Below are 21716 nucleotides of genomic sequence, written 5' to 3' on the forward strand. Positions count from 1 at the left end.
TCGGACATCACTCACTCAATTTTCCAGAGGTGGGGCACTCCCCATATGGACCTGTTTGCGACGCAGAGCAACAAGAAGTGCCAGAGATTCTGCTCCTTCCTGAACCACAGCCCAGGCTCCACCGCGGGATGCCTTTCATCTGTCATGCACGGGTCACCTGCTGTACGTGTTCCCACCATTCCCCTCATACACGGGGTGCTCCTCAAGATTCATCAGGACAGGGCTTCCTTAATTCTCATAGCACCAGCATGGCACCGCCAGCACTCGTTCACCATTTTACTGAACCTCTCAGTGGACAGATCAGTAGCATTCCCTCTCTGTCCAACCCTAATCTCACAGGACCACGGCCGTCTACAGCATCCCAACCTGGAGTCACTCCACCTCATGGCATGAAGCTCCATGGCTGAACCCTCTTGAGCTTCAGTGCTCGCACTTGGTTAGGGAGGTCCTGCTGGGGAGTAGGAAACCCTCCATTTGAGCCACATACCTGGCTAAGTGGAAGCGTTTCTCCATTTGGTCTTGACAAAGGGGAACTGAGCTGCAATCAGCCCAAAATAAGGGGAATTGGGGCTATCTTTTAGATCTCAAGCACCAAGGGTTAGCAATATCATCCCTAAGGATACACCTCATGGCCATTTCGGCCTTCCACCCGGGAATGGCAGGGAGTTCAGTGTTTGGTAATCCCATGGTGAGCAGGTTTCTTAAGGGCCTTGACAGACTTTTCCTACAGTATGTTGGCCCGTCCCCCTCTGGCACCTCAACCTGGTCCTGTCCTCACTCATGGGGCCCTCCTTTGAGCCTATGGCTACCTGCCCTCTCTCCTACCTTTCCTGGAAGGTGGTTTTCCTGGTGGCTATAACCTCCACTAGGAGGGTATCTGAACTCAGGGTACTGACCTCTGAACCTCCGTACACGGTATTTTATAAAGACAAGGTGCAGCTATGCCCCCACCCTGTGTTCCTGCCTAAGGTTGTCTCCCAGTTTTATGTGAACCAGGACATATTTTTATTTGTGTTCTTCCTGAAACCCCATGCCACTCACAGGGAGCGCATGTTCCGTTCCTTAGATGTTAGACGGACTGTAGCATTTTACATTGAAGGCACAAAGCCATTTCGTAAGTCACCACAGCTCTTTATTGCTATTGCGGAAAGAATGAGGGGGCTCCCAATCTCATCCCAGCGCATCTCGTCATGGATCACGTCCTGCATCAGGACTTGCTACGACCTAACGAAAGTTCCAGCCCCGCTGATTACGGTGCACTCTACCAGAGCGCAGGCGGCGTCCGCAGCTTTCCTGGCGCAGGTGCCTCTCCAGGACATTTGCAACCGTATTCAGTCCACACCTTCGCTTCCCACTACGCCATTACCCAGCAGGCGAGGGATGATGCTAGGTTTGGTAGGGCAGTCCTGCACTCAGCAAGGTGAACTCCGACCCCTCCCCCAGGGTAACTGTTTGGAAGTCACCTATTGGAATGCACTTGAGCAATCACTCGAAGAAGAAAAAATGGTTACTTACCTCTCATAACTGTTCTTCGAGATGTGTTGCTCATGTCCATTCCAAATCCCGCCCGCCTCCCCACTGTTGGAGTACTCCGGCAATAAGGAACTGAGTAGGTGGTGGGGCGGCAGGGACATATATACACTATCATGAAGGCACCACTCTAGGGGTCTCCACAACCGACCTGACGGGTACCGCTAGGGAAAAGCTTCTGGCGATCGTGCACGTGGCACGCACACACACCTATTGGAATGGACATGAGCAACATCTCGAAGAACAACAGTTACGAGAGGTAAGTAACCATTTTTTTTTCTGTAAAGCATTCTAACAGTACCAGCTATGTGCTACTCTTATTCTGTATTGTACCTTGTAACAGCATCCCCTCATAGCGGGGGGTAGCCCTGCAACATCCCTGCCTTAGTTTCTTCCTTTGCGGTGGGTCCTCTTGGCCTTCTCCACACAGGAGAAAGGTGGCAATGTGGCTTGGCTCTTCTGTCTCCTGTGGAGGGGCAAGGAACAATTGCAGTCTCTGTGCCACCATGGTTCCTTGTTAGTGCACCCTAGGCTTTCCAGAGGAACAGTGAGGTGGTGGGGCCAGGGCAGTGTTCCCCATGCCACACTAATTAAGTGGCTAGTTGCGATGTGGAGAGAGCATGATGCACAGTCATAAATTTCCCAGCAGGCATGCATTTCCTGTGTTCTGCAGAGCTCTGCTGAAGCACTGGTTGAGGCACAATTGCTTCTAGAGCTCCCTCTAGCTTCAGGGTGGCAAAAATAATTGACACTGATTGGCTAACTTGTTGGCATTCTCAGCAGAGAGTCCAAGGACTGAATGGTTCAGAATCTGAACTTCCTTCTCACTCCAAGAGATGGTTTTTTCAAGTTAAGATTGAAGCAGCATGGGGGAGCTTCCACTGCTACTCCCAGGATGTATCTGGTAGGAGGTTATAGGGAGAATTTCAGCCTCTGGGGCTATGAAGCTGGCACTTTTCAGGTACAGTAAATTAGTAAAGTATGTATATTATTTACTCCTCCATACAAATTAGTCTATGAAGGATGAGGCATCACACAGGGAGCAGCTTCTGGGCCTAATTTAGCAGTGGTGTAACTTGAGTTGCCTCTCCTTATGTTAGCAGTGAAGTTTGCCCTTCGTCTTCAGTCCTCACCAAATGCCAAAAATCAAATCACACTGTTGTCACCAAATTTAACACAGCTCACTCATCACACTTTACACAGCTGTAGGACAGTTCAAAAATTGCCTCAGATTTTCATTCTTCATCATTTGAATTTGAAGTTTGTAAATAACCATGTAACACAATAATAACTGACAGTCTTGTCCACTGCAACTCTGTAGATAAGTATTGTCCAATATCAGAAATTCAATCTCACATCGAGGCCCAAGTTATAATCAGTGCTAAGTATGTATTAATTATTATTATTATTTATACTCTCAAAAATGCTTTCAGACTTCAGGAGTCTGCATGACTCTGAGGCTATAATCACAGAAGAAAGAAGCTGTCACAAGTGTTCTAAATAGCTACCAAAACCGCTCTAAGTTAGATTTAGAGAAGGGGTACTGTTTGGTTCAGGGACTGATAATTGGAAGCAGAATGTTTCACTATTAGGTGATCAGAACAAATCCAGTCCAGACTAGCTGACACTATTATTGGAGGACTTTTTGGTGGAATCTGTAACATGAACGTGATAGTCATCGTAATCCAGTTTTCAGTAAGCAGATGTCCTCATTACAAAAACACTTCTACAGCGGATACCCTCATTGCAGAGCAGTAACAGAACCTGAACTGATGCAGGGGAAGCTTGATTATGTTGTCCCTGTTCTTTGGATAAGCAGAAGACTTCATTCTCCAGAGCTGACAATCCTCCAACTTTCATCAGCACTGAAATGATTTTTTAAAATTATAAGTTGTAGCTGACTAAAAGTCAAGTTGCTATACTCTATTTTTAGAGATGCCTCAAGTCGTCTAGAGGAGATTAAGTCTTTCTGATGCTGGGTTACTCCTATGTTACTCCCTTCCTCATGACATCATGCCTAATTTCCTGCTCTTAAAAGAATTTATAAAAACAGCAAGGAGTCTGATGACACCCTAAAGTCTAACAGATATATTTGGGCATAAGCTTTTGTGGGTAAAACGCCACTTTTTTAGATGAAAGAAAACTTATGCCCAAATAAATCTGTTAGACTTTAGGGTGCCACTAGACTCCTTAAAAAGAAAAGGAGTACTTGTGGCACCTTAGAGACTAACCAATTTATTTGAGCATGAGCTTTCTTGAGCTAGAGCTCACTTCATCAGATGCATGCCGTGGAAACGGCAGCAGACTTTATATATACACAGAGAATATGAAAAAATACCTCCTCCCACCCCATTGTCCAGCTGGTAATAGCTTATCTAAAGTGATCATCAGGACTCCTTGTTGTTTTTGGGGATAACTGTACCTCAAGTGTAGTTAGTTAGGTAGGTATATGGGCTCCTTCTCAGAACATACTTGAAGGGGATGTCATATGAGAACAGAATCTTAAACCAGCTTCGAACAAAGAAAGTCAGATTTCTGTAGCGTAACACAATTTACATAGCAAACGCACACAGCCAGAAAACAAACAAACCCAAACAACCAGCCACCCTGCCCAAAAGTTAAAAAAAAGAGACGATCCCCTTTTCTACCCCCCCAACAGAAAAAATTAAGGGCTGTAGCAAAGAATAGACAATTTAGAATTTAGTTTTTCAAAGTTGCCAACAGAGACTGCCTTCCTTACGGCATTTCAGAGGCCTGTGTGTCTGGAACCTGTGTAATATTGTCTGTCTAGTGGTGCACAGCTTCCCTCCGGTTCATTCCCCTGCAGCTTAAAGGCCTGCCCAGGAAACTAATTTGCTTTAATTGCCTAGAGTCCTGACACTCCCCTCTCATCCCTGATGTGCTCACCCTGAGCCTTGGTCAATCCCAGGCCCTTTTTGATAAGAGGAGAGAGGGGCAATCACGAGGGGGCGGAGCCTAACTCCAGTGACCCCTGCATTACCCAATCCGGCCGCGGTAGGGGCGGGCCCTAGTCAATCGGTAAACGGCGGCTGCTACGACCAATCAGCTCGTTAGCCGAGTCTCAGTCGGCCAATCGGGAGGCGGGTGTAGCCGGCGGGTAGGAAGCAGGGCGCAAGCGGGGCCCGGTGTTTGGTTTCTGAGGAGCGGGTGAGTCGGGCAACGGGCCGCCGGGGGGGGCGAAGGGGGGCGAGGCACAGCGAACTGCGAGACCGGCCCCTCATCATGGGGGCCCTGGGGTCCCTCAACGCCTCCCCCCCGCTAGGCCCCTCTTCTCCCCCCACACCCCACTGGGGCCCCTCTCCCCCTCCTCCTACCCCCCCCCGCAGCCCACACCCCGCTGGGGCCCCTCTCCCCCCCCCCGCAGCCCACACCCCGCTGGGGCCCCTCTCCCCCCCCCCGCAGCCCACACCCCGCTGGGGCCCCTCTCCCCCCCCCCCCGCAGCCCACACCCCGCTGGGGCCCCTCCCCCCCCCCCCCGCAGCCCACACCCCGCTGGGGCCCCTCCCCCCCCCCCCCGCAGCCCACACCCCGCTGGGGCCCCTCCCCCCCCCCCCCCGCAGCCCACACCCCGCTGGGGCCCCTCTCCCCCTCCTCCCCCCCCCCCCGCAGCCCACACCCCCCTGGGGCCCCTCTCCCCCTCCTCTCCCCCCCCCCCCGCAGCCCACACCCCCCTGGGGCCCCTCTCCCCCTCCTCTCCCCCCCCCCCCCGCAGCCCACACCCCCCTGGGGCCCCTCTCCCCCTCCTCTCCCCCCCCCCCCCGCAGCCCACACCCCCCTGGGGCCCCTCTCCCCCTCCTCTCCCCCCCCCCCCCGCAGCCCACACCCCCCTGGGGCCCCTCTCCCCCTCCTCTCCCCCCCCCCCCCCGCAGCCCACACCCCCCTGGGGCCCCTCTCCCCCTCCTCTCCCCCCCCCCCCCCCCGCAGCCCACACCCCCCTGGGGCCCCTCTCTCCCTCCTCCCCCCCCTCCCCGCAGCCCACACCCCGCTGGGGCCCCTCTCTCCCTCCTCCTCCCCCCCCCCGCAGCCCACACCCCGCTGGGGCCCCTCTCCCCCTCCTCCTCCTCCCCCCCCCCGCAGCCCACACCCCGCTGGGGCCCCTCTCCTCCTCCCCCCCAGCCCACACCCCGCTGGGGCCTCTGGGGGTGCTTGCATAGGTCTGTGGGTTGCTTTTATTCCTGCCAGTTTTTATGCTAGAAATGCCAGTCTGTGATTATGAAGACCAAACTCCTACCCATTTCACCTCTCTCTCGGGTAACTGGAAATCTTGAGCAGTGTTTTGGCTACAAGTTGGCTTTTATACACGGGAAAAAATCTGTTTGAAAGGAATGTCATCTATTCTATGTTATTATTTTTTTATTTAAATATTGTTTTTGATATCAAATAAATATGATCACCTGGGGCAGGAGTCAAGGCTTTTCCTAGTAAAATTTTCAGTTATCTTTATTAAGGCTTGTCTTCCTGAAGATATTTTTGTTGATCTTTTGAGTGCTGTCTTAATTCTAGGTCTTGCTGTATAAATTATATTGCATAAATTATGCTTTACAGGCCATAAACAGCCCACAGTTTTGCAGAGTTATTTTTCATGTGTGTGTGTGTGTGTATATATATATATATATAAAAACTTTTTTTAAGAAGAAACTCTCCACATCTCAAGGAAAAACATCTGCAGGTGATTATCCTCACTAGCCAGCTGGGGTTCTTTACACTCTTAAGAGCTGCTTGAAACCATGTTTAATAATACAATTGTTTCTAAATGATGGGAGAGTCTTGCTGACTGCTTGATGAGAAAGCAGTGATTTATAATAATGGATTATGTGATTTAATGCAAAAGTATCTGAAGAAACAGAAAGTAGCAGAATGAATAATCGCATTTGTTCTTATGAACAGAAATGAAACTGAAAATGTTTAATTGTCCCTTGCTCCAGCATTCAAAAGAATATGGATATGGCTGCAGTTAATGAACAGGAAACCCACCTGTGCAGCAATTGGTAAGAAACAAATGTCTGACACTGTTAGCACAAGGGTATTGTCTGTTGTTAGTGTCCCTACATAAACTCATAGAAACATGTGTATTGCTGGCAAATGTCTTCAGAGATGGAAGCAGCAAGTGGTATGTAAACTTTTTTTCTAATGACCATAAAAGAATAGAAAATATTCTTGTACTTCACTGATATTCAGAATTTGCTGTGTCACCCTGAGAATAGCAGAATAATATTGATGGAACCTGCTGGTAGTGGTTTCCTCTCCCCTACTCCACCCTAGAAGAAGCAGAAATCAACTAAAACTATCGGTTCTCCTTCAGAGCATTTTTTAAAATGATTCTTTAAAATCAGTTTCAAGAAAGCTGAAATATACAGGATTTAATTTTTGTGGCTTATTATAGCTCTGCATTTGTTATACATATATAATATTTTGCTGATGTCCCAGCCTGTTGGGTTCTTAGGAACAGATGGGATAAGAATGAAGGTTATTGTTGTTGTTTTTGGAGGGGCTAGGTTTTTATCTTGTGTCAGGGAGGGTAAAAATAATTGTCTTGTTGGGGGCTGATGACTTCACTTCTGCTCTTGTGAACATTTTTTCCCTTAAGTCAAACTCCCTCTTTAACTTTCTGCTATCAAGTTGATATAGGTAGAGAGTGGGAGAGGTTCAAGTACTTTGCTTGCAATTGGTCTGATTTGCCATTTTTGCTTCTATGACATGGGGTAGCCTTTCAGGCACTCTACTCTGTTTCCCCTCTCAGGGCTCTTCAGGATTATTTCTCCAGCTCTCTTAAGCTTAGAATATCTATACTACATGGTAACTTCAGAGGCCCAAATAAAGAAACATCCACCCATTTAGGCTTAATAGAAGTCTCTCATCCCTTCTGGGCTTTTCCCTGCTCCTTGTATGGGACATCACCCCATGGAGGTGATGCCCTCTGCCTTCCTCTTTCTCAAACTTCATTGCATCACGACCCCCTTCTGACAACAAAAATTACTACACAACCTCAGGAGGGGACTGAAGCCTGAGCCCATCCGAGCCCCATTGCCGCAGGTGAGGGGGCCCAAACCCCATTATTCTGGGAAGGGGGAAAAACCCAAGGGCTTCAGCCCCAGGCAGGGGGCCTGTAACCTAAGCCCTGCTGCCCAGAGCTCAAGCCCTTGGGCGTTGGCTTCAGTCCCATGTGATAGGGCTCAGGTTTCAGACCCGGGCCCCAGCAAGTCTAAGCCAGCCCTGGTGACCCCATTAAAACTGGGACTCGCCCCACAGTTTGAGAACCGCTGCTCTAGACTCCTCTTCCCACTATCCAGGCCTCCTGGTTTCTGACTTCTCTCTAGCACCTCCAGAGATTTCTGCTTCAGCCCATCAGAGCCCCACCTCTGCTTTCTTCCCCTCTCCTACCTGATTTTTCTGGTCTTCCTCCACTCTAGAGCCCAGGCCCTTTTCTCTTAAGCCCAGTTTGGGGTCAGCTGACCAGTCTCAGGTGCATTGTACTCTTCCCTCTTAAAGGGCCAGTGCTGCCCTGTCAGATGCTTCTCAAATAGCTGAATGGATTTTTCCCACCTGTAAGTCTGTCTGCACATAGTTCAGGACAGAGCAATAGATGTATCCAAAGTAGAGTAAGGTAGGGATTCCTCACTTCAGAACGGCAGGGATATTGCATCTTTTGTTGGTTGAACCATTGAACAGTATTGCAGCGTAGCTGAAGAAGGATTGCCTGACTTTTACGCTATGGCGGAATGCTCTTTGCAAAGAGTCTGTAACTGTTACTCCCAGGGGTGAAAGTAAGTTAGAGGACTTACGGGTACGCCGGAGTCCTGAGCAGGGGGCGTGGCCTCAACCGGAAGAGGCGTGGCCTCAACTGGAAGAGGCAGGGCCTTACATCCCTGAGCCCTTTAAATCTGAGCTCTGGCAGAGCTTTAAAGGGCCTGGGGCTCTGTTGTGGTAGCAGCTGCTGGAGCCCCGAGCCCTTTAAATCGCTGCCTGAGCCCTGGGGTAGCGGTGGCCAGGCTCCATCGGGGATTTAAAAGGCCCTGGGGCTCCAGCCACTGGTGGGGCTCCAGCCACTGGTACCGCTCCGGACCTTTAAATGCCCGCCAGAGCCCCACTGCTGCTACCCCAGGGCTTGGGCAGCAGGGCTCAGTCTGGGATTTAAAGGGGGGGGTGGTGGGTAGCAGCGGCTGGAGCTCTGCGGCCCTTTAAATCCCCGCCGCAGCTATCCCAGGGCTTTAAATTGCCCTCTCTAAAAGCTGGTCCTGGTACGGTGCACCGGCTCTTACCGGTACGCCGTACCGGCTTACTTTCACCTCTGGTTACTCCTGATCTGACAGCCTGGATCTGGTGACTGCCTGAGTATGCTGCAAGACTTGTCTGTTTTCCCCAAAGGTGGAGTTGAACAGAGTTTTGACTTATTTTGATGAATTGGGAGACTTTGGGTGTCTAACTTGGTAAGTGTGTGTGTGCTGACTGTATACAACATGTAGTCCTAGATAGGCTTTTTTTCTTTTACAAACCTGAATACACGGAAACTATGAATTTCTGAAGGGCTTATTTGCTTTTACCATTGGTTCTTCCTTTTAGGCAGCTCTCTTGAATCCGAAATCCGTTTGAATTTATTTTCAGTGTCATTTGTGAAGAGTAACTTTTTTGTATCTTTCTTGTAGCAAAAAGGATGTTCCTGTAGCTAACTTCACCATCCATGAAATCCACTGTAGTAGAAATATTGGGGTGTGTCATTTCTGCAAGGAGTCTCTCCCTAAATCTGAAATAAAAAACCACATTGAATCTGAACATGTGCAGGTAATAAAATAAATTCTACTCTAAAATAGCTGATCTTCATGAATTGCATTTAATAATTGTTTCTGTTTATCCTAGGTTACCTGTAAGTGTAATATGAAGATGGAAAAATGCCACTTAGAGGATCACGAGGTTGGTATGCTTGGTTTTTGCTCTTGATAATACTCCAGTGTATTTCCAGTACTGACACTAGAGTCTTAGTGTTCAGATTGTAGCTACTGTGCTAACTGATGGGTCTTGGGTCTGCTCTCCCCATGTTTAATCCGCTTTCTAAATCCATGCTAATCAGTGATACTCTTGTAAGAGACTAGCTGTATTAATTTGAAGTGGTGGTACTCACATGCCTAATAAGCAGCTCCAAGCTCCTCAACAGTGAGTTGGTTGAGTTCAGGATCCTGACGCAGGGAAGAAAGGTAAGCAGCAGGATACGGACCCTGGACTTCAGGAAAGCAGACTTCGACTCCCTCAGGGAACGGATGGCCAGGATCCCCTGGGGGACTAACTTGAAGGGGAAAGGAGTCCAGGAGAGCTGGCTGTATTTCAAGGAATCCCTGTTGAGGTTACAGGGACAAACCATCCCGATGAGTCGAAAGAATAGTAAATATGGCAGGCGACCAGCTTGGCTTAATGGTGAAATCCTAGCGGATCTTAAACATAAAAAAGAAGCTTACAAGAAGTGGAAGGTTGGACATATGACCAGGGAAGAGTATAAAAATATTGCTCGGGCATGTAGGAATGATATCAGGAGGGCCAAATCGCACCTGGAGCTGCAGCTAGCAAGAGATGTTAAGAGTAACAAGAAGGGTTTCTTCAGGTATGTTGGCAACAAGAAGAAAGCCAAGGGAAGTGTGGGCCCCTTACTGAATGAGGGAGGCAACCTAGTGACAGAGGATGTGGAAAAAGCTAATGTACTCAATGCTTTTTTTGCCTCTGTTTTCACTAACAAGGTCAGCTCCCAGACTGCTGCGCTGGGCATCACAAAATGGGGAAGAGATGGCCAGCCCTCTGTGGAGAAAGAGGTGGTTAGGGACTATTTAGAAAAGCTGGACGTGCAAAGTCCATGGGGCCGGACGAGTTGCATCCGAGAGTGCTGAAGGAATTGGCGGCTGTGATTGCAGAGCCATTGGCCATTATCTTTGAAAACTCGTGGCGAACCGGGGAAGTCCTGGATGACTGGAAAAAGGCTAATGTAGTGCCAATCTTTAAAAAAGGGAAGAAGGAAGATCCTGGGAACTACAGGCCAGTCAGCCTCACCTCAGTCCCTGGAAAAATCATGGAGCAGGTCCTCAAAGAATCAATCCTGAAGCACTTGCATGAGAGGAAAGTGATCAGGAACAGCCAGCATGGATTCACCAAGGGAAGGTCATGCCTGACTAATCTAATCGCCTTTTATGATGAGATTACTGGTTCTGTGGATGAAGGGAAAGCAGTGGATGTATTGTTTCTTGACTTTAGCAAAGCTTTTGACACGGTCTCCCATAGTATTCTTGTCAGCAAGTTAAGGAAGTATGGGCTGGATGAATGCACTATAAGGTGGGTAGAAAGCTGGCTAGATTGTCGGGCTCAACGGGTAGTGATCAATGGCTCCATGTCTAGTTGGCAGCCGGTATCAAGTGGAGTGCCCCAAGGGTCGGTCCTGGGGCCGGTTTTATTCAATATCTTCATAAATGATCTGGAGGATGGTGTGGATTGCACTCTCAGCAAATTTACGGATGATACTAAACTGGGAGGAGTGGTAGATATGCTGGAGGGGAGGGTTAGGATACAGAAGGACCTAGACCAATTGGAAGATTGGGCCAAAAGGAATCTGATGAGGTTCAATAAGGATAAGTGCAGGGTCCTGCACTTAGGACGGAAGAACCCAATGCACAGCTACAGACTAGGGACCGAATGGCTAGGCAGCAGTTCTGCGGAAAAGGACCTAGGGGTGACAGTGGACGAGAAGCTGGATATGAGTCAGCAGTGTGCCCTTGTTGCCAAGAAGGCCAATGGCATTTTGGGATGTATAAGTAGGGGCATAGCGAGCAGATGGAGGGACGTGATCGTTCCCCTCTATTCGACATTGGTGAGGCCTCATCTGGAGTACTGTGTCCAGTTTTGGGCCCCACACTTCAAGAAGGATGTGGATAAATTGGAGAGAGTCCAGCGAAGGGCAACAAAAATGATTAGGGGACTGGAACACATGAGTTATGAGGAGAGGCTGAGGGAGCTGGGATTGTTTAGCCTGCAGAAGAGAAGAATGAGGGGGGATTTGATAGCTGCTTTCAACTACCTGAAAGGGGGTTCCAAAGAGGATGGCTCTAGACTGTTCTCAATGGTAGCAGATGACAGAACGAGGAGTAATGGTCTCAAGTTGCAGTGGGGGAGGTTTAGATTGGATATTAGGAAAAACTTTTTCACTAAGAGGGTGGTGAAACACTGGAATGCGTTACCTAGGGAGGTGGTAGAATCTCCTTCCTTAGAGGTTTTTAAGGTCAGGCTTGACAAAGCCCTGGCTGGGATGATTTAACTGGGAATTGGTCCTGCTTCGAGCAGGGGGTTGGACTAGATGACCTTCTGGGGTCCCTTCCAACCCTGATATTCTATGACTCTATGACTCTAACAGGAGGGAGTCTATGTACATTGGTAGCTTGGGTTGGTGGCCTAGGTTTGTCCCTAAGTAGTGGTTAAGGCTAAAAATTCTGCCTGTGGCTATAGTAGCATTGATCTTGGCAACATCACTTTTCAGTGTCTTCTTTATTTCAGGTTCTCCCGCCCCCCTTCATACTGACTTTTATGCAGGACCTGAAGATTTGTCTTGTTTAAACCGTTTTTAAACATCATGGAACAATAAACACTTACTTTCTATGATTTTCTTAATTACAAATTGTCACTGCAGTTAACGTTGTCAGTGGAACAAAAGTATGTCACAGGAAAATGAGGTTCTGTTTCAGCATAAGCATCAAATGCAAAGCTAGGGCATGGAGGGATGTGAAGGGAGTTGGATCAAGTGGTTTATTTTAAAGCATGCCGTTTTGATCCTCTGATTTTCTGTTGTAGTAACTTACTCAAATCACTTCATGTACTATAACTATTAATGAAGCAATATGAACAGTGGGGATCAGGACAGTTGCATCTAAAACACAACCAAAAAAATCCACTTTGAGCATTCAGATTAGTTTTTAGGGATGTTATGTTGAAGTATGATGTCTTGTAAATACATGCTTCCTTTTTCCTATGTAAAATACACTGGAGACATACTGTGTATAACTACTCAGGAGTTTGTACTCCCTGTCTTAAATAGTAATTTACTACTACTTTTATGAGCTGGGTGGCTTCTAGTTGAAGACCCAATTAATCTCCTAAAGCAATTTGGAATGCATCTTTCTGTAATAACACAGTGAACTGGGTACTTTTTGGTCCGTAAGTAAACATAGCATAACTATAAGACTGCATATATCAAGAATTATTCAATTTTCTGTTTTAGGCATCAGCATGCCCTCTGCGTCCTGCAATTTGCCAGCATTGTGAGATAGAGCTTGCATTCAATAGACTTCAGGACCACGAGGATTACTGTGGCACTAGGACTGAAACATGTAGTGAGTGCGGTCGCAACATAATGGTGAAAGATCTGAAAGAGCATCCTGAAGTTTGTGGCAAGGAGGTGGAAGAAAGAAGAGTTAGCCAAGCAATGTCACGTTATAACTATAAAGATGAGGCTGCAAATCTGTGTACCTTTCAAAGCATCAGAAATCTTCTGAGTTCAGGCAGCTATGCTGGGCCTCTGCAGAGGATGTCTGAGCCACTGGAAGGCCGATTTTATAGCACTTTTGGAGGCGATCAGGCTTCTAAGAATATTAACAGAAGAAATGCATCAGCAATGCAGAGAGATCCGAACCAAGGTAAAGTGTGGACAAGGGCAATAATTATACATTCATAACTTTTTTATTTTTACCTTTAATTTAAAATTATGTAACTAAGTGGAGTGAAAGCTCCATACCTGTGCACTGTGTAGAAATGTCAGATAATTAGAAACCTCTAATGAAGTGTGGCTAGAGTTCACATATGAATGCTTAGTTTTTTTTACTACAGAATAGAACTTCAATGATGCAAAACGATTGAGTAGACGACTTCTGAAATATCTGGTGGTAGGATACAAGTAGCTTACTAATATTAATTACTAGAATGAATCTCTTACCTAGAAACAGAATTTGGCTTGCATCCATTCAAATTCTATCCATTTTATTTTGCAGTCAAACTCTTCTGTGATTGTCTTAAAGGTTAGTTAAAATGTTTCTGCAGTTTTTCATATTTGATGAGCATTTTTGCAGCAACAGCCTATGTGGACATAGGTGATATAAATGTCTCTTCTCTTTCCACCTAAGGTTCTAATCTCCCAAATCACCATGCCTAAGGTCATATCTCTTTTTAAGACACCCTTTCCATGAACACATGCTTTGCTTTATGTTCAGAGGTATTCAAAGTATGTAGCATTGCTGAAGACTGAATGGATGGCCTTTTGCTTTAAGATTGACCTGCTTATGAAATAACTAATCAGATTTAGTTTATAAAACTGAGAAGATAAATGACTTAATTTCCAAATTGGAAAGAGACCCTCTAGAATTGGGCTGCTTAATACTGAACATTTTGGAAGGAACTGAATTCCCCCCTCTTACGTAGATTTCAGTGCCCAAAAAAAAAAAAAATTCTGGATCATATGGAGAGTTCAGATTGAATACCAATTTAATTTTCTAACTGGCAGCATGGAGGAGTTCAGTCTTTCTTGGGCTGCAGTGTGATGTAGTACTGGGCTTCTGACAAGCTTTCTGTGCTGGGGGAGTAGGTGGCATCTGGGAGGGGGTGTGCTGGAGCTGTTGAGCAGGAACAGCTGCCACCATGATGAGCAGCAGGGTGCTGTGGAGCTGCTGCCTGGATCTCTCTTCGCTGCCCTTAGTGATTTTGTTGGTCAGGTAGGAAGCAGCAGCAGCTGCTTAATGTCTGGGGAGCTGCAGAGCAACCAAGAGGGAGGAGGAGCAGCAGCCCCATGGAGGAGGAAGACCAAGATGGGACACCTCCTCCAAGCAGCAACCCACAAGCTCTTCACCAAAAAACGTGGAGAAGGCAGACCAAGACTCTTGAAGAGCAACTTTTTACTGCGTGTAACCAGTGCTTGAAGGAAGTTGCCAGAAGCTGGGACTGGACAACAGGGGATGGATCACTTGATAGATTGCTCTGTTCCGTTTGTTCCTTCTGAAGCACCTGGTACCGGCCACTGTCAGAAGATCAGGTTACTGGGCTAGATGGACCATTGATCTAACCCAGTATAACCATTCTTAAGCAGTAAGGGAATACCAAAATTCCAGTCCAGTTTCCAGAGAGCAACTTTTCCAGGACACCCAGGAAAAGCTACAGGCTGGATTACAGAAGAGGTAAAGATGGAACACTTGTCAACCTTTGGCCAACATGGAAGTTGCCCATCTGTGCTTTCAATATTTTGTGATGGCCCTTGTGGGAAAAAACAGCTACATCCCATGTTCAGAACAGGAACTTGATAAAGAGCTTCCAGTGTTAAAACCTTCCTTCATTCCAAGACCTGCCAGTTGGAAAGAGTGAAGCTGGCATGCAATTCTGATGGTTGGGACATAGTCAGTTAGGGTGGAAATGGGTGAACTTGTAATTCTTTCTTACCCCATCTTTAGGCAGTGGGCTACCCCAGCACAGTTCATGGGTCTAAAACGTTTCCAAAGACCTCTGTGCACACTAGTTCCCCAAAATAGGTGCAATGATGATCAACCACACGAACTATGAGCTTTTGGACTACCGTAGTATGAGCTCAAATGAGTTCTTTGGCAGTGAGCTGAGATGATTTGTACTTCTGGGTCTCCTAGACTGGATGCAGAAATGTGGTTGTGAGAGTGAGCTGGACTAGTGCGAAGAGACCTGTCTCCCTGGTCATGATGCAGTTACTTTTTGTTTTTACCCTTTCTTAACACCGGTGGAAGAGAATGTCAACAGATAATGGGGCAGCTGGTCTGTCTTGGGGCCCTGAAATAGGTTTTTTTTTGCAGGAGATACTGGTTACTGTGTTGCTTTTGAACAGATAGGGGAAAGATTTGGACCTTGTCTTGCAGTTATTCCCATTGGAGCTTATGAGCTAAGGTGGTTTATGAAATAGCAATGTGTGAATCCTGAAGAAGTGGTAAGAATTCATATTCAAAGAGAGAATTGTGTAGTGATTCATTGAGGAACTGTTGTTGTGCTTTAGCAAATGAGTATTATTTGGATCCTCTGGTTAAACTGAATGAAGCCCTTTGGAAGATATAGATTAAAAACGGAAGATTCTTGTCTTGAACCATGGAGAGTCACGAGACTTGAAGAGCAGCAATGATGGATTTGAACAACAATAAAATAATAATAAAAAAAAATCTGGCAGCTCCTTCCGAGTGTATTGGTTTGTCTGATTTCACTATAGGATTATGAATTTAATTGAACTGGATATTTTTTATTAGAATCCAGGTTTAATTTCATAGGTTAAGCAGATATGCAAGCTTTTAATCATAAAATTGCTATTTGTCTGAATGGAATATTGAGTTGATTTAAACACTGACTAATGCACAAGGTATTAATTGCATAGAAATGTCTTGTAATTTCAACGGTTGTGTACATCACCCATAAAAAGATCAAATGCTTTTTTTTTTTAATTTTCTCATATTCAGCTTGTCTAAGAGCAATAACAGCCTTGGCATGTGCATTGCCTGGGAGTTAATGACTGAATGTTGAATGGTTACAATGAATGTTGAATGAATACAATGTCAGTGCTGAACGGTTTTTCAGAACAGCCTCTCCTATCTAACTCACACTCACTCACCTGGAAGCGTCCTGTACTTTGTAAATACATGGTTTTGTTGGGTAGAGTCTTCCAACACAGATGTGTTGCTAAAGCATGTTTAAAGTAAAATCCTTATCTTACTGATCACCTGTATCTTCATTTAATGAGAAACTAAGAAAGCTGAGTTTAAAAATGGTGTAAAGAAATGTGCCTTTTAAAAGAGATGTACAATTTAAATATAGGTCTCTAAAATTGTGATTCAGCCATATCTTGTATATTAAAAAAAACCAAGGTTTTTGTTTTGTTTTGTTTAAAAAAAGTGAGTTGCGCAAGGAATTCTCACACCACAGAGGTGTAGAAAAATTTTCACAGCTTCCATGTGTTTTTACTAAACATACTGTGGGATTACAAAATTGTTCAGTCTTGTAATACTTGGCTAAATGCATCTGTATCAAATTGCCATACTAACTTACAAAATAAATCCTATTGTTTAGAACCCCACTGATTTCAGTGTGCTGAAATCTTCATGTGGGTCAAGAGATCAGAGCATGTAAATGTCATTGCAGGCATTTAGAATCTGAATACTCCTTCCTGACATGTTTAGAGGCTTCACTTCGTATGGCCATAATTCCACTAACCTGCATCTGGGTCAGATGCTTGCATCAGTAGGCAAACGGACTTTTCTCAGTGATGGACTGAAAACATAAGACTTGTTACAGGTTCATAGATCTTTGACTAGAAGGAACCATGTTGAACTACTGTGACCTCCTGAATCATACACATCATAGAATCTCTTCCAGTAGTTCCTGCATCAAGCTTACAACTTCTGGTTGAACTAGAGCTTATTTCTTAGGGGTGTGTTTGTGTGTGTGATTTAAAGATTGCAAGGGATGGAAAAAACATGATGTCCTTTAGCAAGTTGTTTAAATTTAAGAATTGTATAGCTAGTATAGGAAACAAAGTTCTCCTCCTCTCAGGCTAGACGGGGGAAAAATACAGGAAAGGGCAAGGATTCGCTTCCCTTAATTCATCCCAAAATATAAGTCACAAAGTGTCTTTCTGAGGTTTTGACTATCTCTTTTAAAACAAGAGTGCTGTGTTTGGGGGCCCATTTCTGCCCTCATTTGCATATATGAAAACTTCTGTTTTATTTACTTAGTCTGTTCTTAAAATCATAATTATTGTTAAACTATGCAGTTGATTCTTATAGCTTCTGATATTTCTTTAAGAGGATGAGCTGGAACAGCTGGAGAGGAATAAAAACACGGAGTCCTCTCTGTATGGAGAACAGAATTCCAATTTGGACTATATGTTAGCCCTTAGCCTGCAACGTGAGAATAATCCCCACAACAATATTGCAGCTGAAATTCACAGTGACTTCTGGAAGAACTTCGACTCCAAAGAGTCCAAGCCATCTGAGCATCTTAATGAAATAAACAAATCGGATACTTTCTCCCATGACCTTTCATCTATTAACACTTCGGATCAGCTAAAAAGTAAGTTTTTAAAAAAGCTTTTCTTAAACAAAGAACAAAACAAACCCCAAAATTGATTTTGTTGATGATCGGGGGACTCTCAGGACTAGCTCCTTGGAGATATTCTGACTTTCAGTACCAGAACAGTAGCACGTTGAGACTTTCTAAACTGCTTTAGATATCTCCTGCATCTGATGTAGAAATTCTCTGTGAATGTGCAGAAAAGCCTTTCCTGTTCTTGGAGTCTTTCCTTCCTTTCTGGAACTATATCTTCAGCTCCCTACATTTTTGACTGTACTGGCTGTTAAAATAGTAACATTTAACTTCATAGACCATAGTCTCAAGATTTGTTAACTAGTGAAATTTGATATTGCTATCTATCTATCCCAAAGTTCCTTTCTTACCAAAAAGATTTTAAATGGACAAGAGTTCAGCATATTAATATGGGAAGGTAAAAGTGACTTTTTTTGAAAACTGTATACTCAGATTCAACTTGCTGTAGTTCTGCCATGTCTTTAAAAATAAAACAACCCCTTATTCCTGCTTGTAGTGAGATGTAACAACTGAGTAGGTGACGTTACATTTAAGATTAAATATGTTAAAGAGGAACTCTCCTGTATTATGCGAGTGCCAGATTATTTTTAAAAGAAATTTTGTGTGTAAGATGTAATATGCATAGGTAGGCAGATAGCAAGAGTTTTCTTCTTCTTCTTCTTCTTTTTTTTTTTTTGTATTGGACCAAGGAACTGAGGTTTTGAGGCCAAAAAAATCTTTCAAACTTTTTAGGAAAAAAGTGACTTCTCTCTCCCCCCCCCCCCCCCTTGTAAAACTCATAAATGTGAAAGAGTGACTACTGCCCTGAGACTTGCTATAATCCCTCCTCTGTGGTGCAGAACAGAATGATCCCATGGACTAGAAATTCTGAAGACAGGTTGGTTAGTCTGATTGTTACCCCTTTTTATGGTAGGGGGTTTAATCCTTTTACTTACCTCACAGATGATGAGATCATGTTGCCATGTGAATTTTGTGAGGCACTCTACCCTGAAGAAGACCTGATTCTCCATCAGGTTTGGTATTTCTGAATTCTATAACAATAATGTTTAGCTCTTAAAGTGCTTTTTGTCAGTCAATTTAAAAGGGCTTTACAAAGAAGGTAAGCATCATTATCCCCATTTTATAGGTGTATATGCAGGAGGCTTACTGAAATGGATGTTAGCACTTTTGAGTACAATTTCTATTTAGAAACTGAATTTTGTTGGAGCAGTTTAGCATAGTGGGAACAAACTCCAACAATGCTTACAGGACACTGTCTGCATAGAACCTTACAAAGCCTAATATTCAGTAGAAATGTCTTAATAGTATTTTTAGTTTAATACAAAACTTTCATCAAAATGTTCACTGTGCTGTTCCTTGGATTAGCACTAGAAACAAATTTAACATTCTTGTTCATGCTAAGTGAAATGCCAGTAATAAACCACATACATTGTGAAAAATAAGTTAACTACTGATGTTAGTTTTTGAATTTCACCATGCATAGCAACTTACTTTTAACCTTATTGTCCCATTAACTGGATATCTGAAGTGGAATACAATTTTGGGTGATTATAATACTAAGAGTATGTACTGGAAATAGAGGGTGGATCTGTTTTACTCTGTGAAATGGCAGTAGTATTGTCAGTGTTCAAATATTACTTGGCACATGAAGACTTTGTAAGTATAACTAATACCTTCTTTCCAATGTTGCCCACATAACAGACAGGCTGTAATCCAGCAAGCGCCTTTGCTTCGTTCAGTAAAAGAGGTTCCTCCCCAAGTCAACAACAGGAATACAATAGACATGCTAAAGATTTCTTAGACCAACTGCACAGCAGCAGATCTACATATCCACTGCAGCAACACGCTGTACAGACCGAAGGGAGCATTATCATTCCATGTGAATTCTGTGGCATTCAGTTAGAAGAGGAAATACTCTTCCACCACCAGGTACAAATGCTATTTGTAGGATGGAATTTGACAAGACCTAACAAATCTGACTCCTTAATAGTAAATATTTGAAATCGTGGTAATGCTCAGAGGCTGCAAGTGGGATTGCAGATGCCAGGGATTCACAATTGTCATTTGAATCTGTCCCCTCTCAACACAGGGGTTGTGATCTGTACCCCAAGATGTTGGAGCATACTGGGGCTCATGTTAAAGGAACAGTTGTGGAAATATTTTTTTCCCAAATAATGGAGTCTGAGCAAACAGCATTCAAGCAATACAGCATAAATCCTCACATTTTAGAAGCTCCTGACTGCCACCTTCTCACTCCTTCGCTATAACACCTTCCTCTGCATGACCATCTTCCATCTCTAAGAGTGAGGGCGAATAATTCCGCAGAAAGAACCATAATGTCTAAGTTCTTGAATCTTTCTCCCATTAGGCTCTTCTGAAGTATTCACTAGAGACCTATTTTATTTCCCTATCCAAACCTGAACTCATAACATTTTAATTGACTTACACTTCCTTTATCTTGGCCTCTTGCTCATGCACCTGTTGAATTTAATGCACATGAATGAACAGATTCAATTCTCTGATGCAGAACTTCTTGAAAGGGAAGATGGCATGCACACAGGTCATCTGAGACTAGAGTCTGACCTAAATTCAGATACTGTTGGCTGACTTTTTTCCGACTTCATGATGTATTTGGATTTAACTACTGTTCAGTGAAAAGCTGCCAAAGAGATGACATTTTGCCATAATCCGACACTGTTGCAAACTTTCCTGTCACAGCATGTTCAGATCTGATGAGCGGTAGACTGTCAGAGGTGTGACACAAAGGATATATTTTGCAAACTTATTTAAACCTTCCTCTTCTTTTTTTTTTTTTTTTTTTTTTTTAAAAGTGAAAACCTGCCTAGTAAATGTATCACAACGTTTATATGAGAGTTGTTCTGTTACTTAGCTCAAGAGTCTGCCAACACTGCTGCAGCATGGCTTCAGCTTGTTTAAATCTGGAGGGGAGACCAGTATTGTGTGTGTGTGTGTGTATGTGTGAGAGACACTAGGAACGCTAATTCACTCTGGCAATCTGTTGAAGAAAGGCCACTGCCATCAGTATGAAGGGATGAAATGTCTTCCTATAACTATATATTTCAATAGTGCCACAAATACATACACACGTCATCTTCATGGAATAAGACATAGTCTCCACTGTGAAGAGCTTAGTTTAACACAGACAAGATCAAGCATAGAGCAGGAGTTGGGGGCAGGCAGATCTGAGGGCCCTGATAGATGTAAGACTGGGCTGAGTGGCCAGTTACCCTGCAGGTGGAATGGACCCAACCAGAAGGTGTAACCTATCCTGCAAAGTGTGAAACTGAGGAGGAACAAGGGGAAGGTAAGAGAAGAGGAGACCAAACCTGCAGTCTTTGTATCTTCTGCTTCCTCATTCCCACATACAGATTACATTCCTGGGAGACAGAAGGTAATGGCGACGTCTCTAGTGATAAAGAAGGGAGAATATTGAAAGGAATTGAAGTGAACTGAGAAATGCATGAACCAAGATCCAAATGGGATGGTTTTGTAGTGTCTTCAAGTATGATGAAAATTGTGCCATGCAAAACAATGGCAGGGGGAGCAGTTAAAATGCCCTAGTCCCTGTGTAGATCAGTTATGCATTATTTTTTCTAGGAACAGAGAAGTTGTAATTTTACCCCCTTGACCTTGGTAGTAGTCTTTCAAAGTTAATTTGATAAACTTCCATAGCTTACCTCTTTGCTTTATAGCATGTGTTCCATAGTAGGGGGAGCTTCAGTGCATCTTGGATCATAGTTGATGGCTATGGCTTTCCACATCAGGTTGATTTTTGCCTTTTGAAAGTAGAAGAGCATTTGGATAAAGTTCCTTTTTATGTCTGATCATAGTATGCTGTTTGGGGCTCCTTCAGAGTGTCTTGAGTGCCTGGGACTGAGCCGCTGTCACGTACAACTTTCTTACAGTAATCTTAGCCTGTGGCTATCAAATTTAAAAGGGACATCCTTCTTTTTTGTTTTTAAACTTCTTGTACTGCAGATAATCCCTAATATGTATAACTGAAAGATGGCAAATACATTCTGTTCTCAGTT

General features: G+C 44.6%; 1 protein-coding gene and 1 pseudogene across 7 annotated transcripts in view; both read left to right on the forward strand.

Annotated features, from left to right (window-relative positions):
• Window positions 1-21716, forward strand: part of TRAFD1 (TRAF-type zinc finger domain containing 1) — a 35030-nt gene that overhangs the window by 8072 nt on the left and 5242 nt on the right. For 2 of the 6 annotated variants that reach the window (XM_084649338.1, XM_084649335.1), the window contains exons 2-8: window positions 6477-6539; window positions 9195-9330; window positions 9406-9459; window positions 12794-13208; window positions 17365-17631; window positions 18607-18677; window positions 19366-19593. In XM_084649338.1, coding sequence (XP_084505464.1) covers window positions 6490-6539; window positions 9195-9330; window positions 9406-9459; window positions 12794-13208; window positions 17365-17631; window positions 18607-18677; window positions 19366-19593 — 1221 coding nt within the window. In that variant the 5' untranslated portion in view covers window positions 6477-6489. Of the gene's footprint in view, window positions 1-4625; window positions 4699-5783; window positions 5803-6438; window positions 6540-9194; window positions 9331-9405; window positions 9460-12793; window positions 13209-17364; window positions 17632-18606; window positions 18678-19365; window positions 19594-21716 lie in introns of those variants that run through there. The other 4 variants (XM_084649337.1, XM_084649336.1, XM_084649339.1 and 1 more) reach the window with 4 other exon arrangements.
• Window positions 14945-15772, forward strand: LOC311531712 (N-acyl-phosphatidylethanolamine-hydrolyzing phospholipase D pseudogene; annotated as a pseudogene). The gene has a single exon. The product of its transcript is annotated as an N-acyl-phosphatidylethanolamine-hydrolyzing phospholipase D pseudogene (transcript).

This window comes from Lepidochelys olivacea (assembly GCF_965140295.1).
Source record: "Lepidochelys olivacea isolate rLepOli2 genome assembly, chromosome: 15".
NCBI lineage: Eukaryota > Metazoa > Chordata > Testudines > Cheloniidae > Lepidochelys > Lepidochelys olivacea.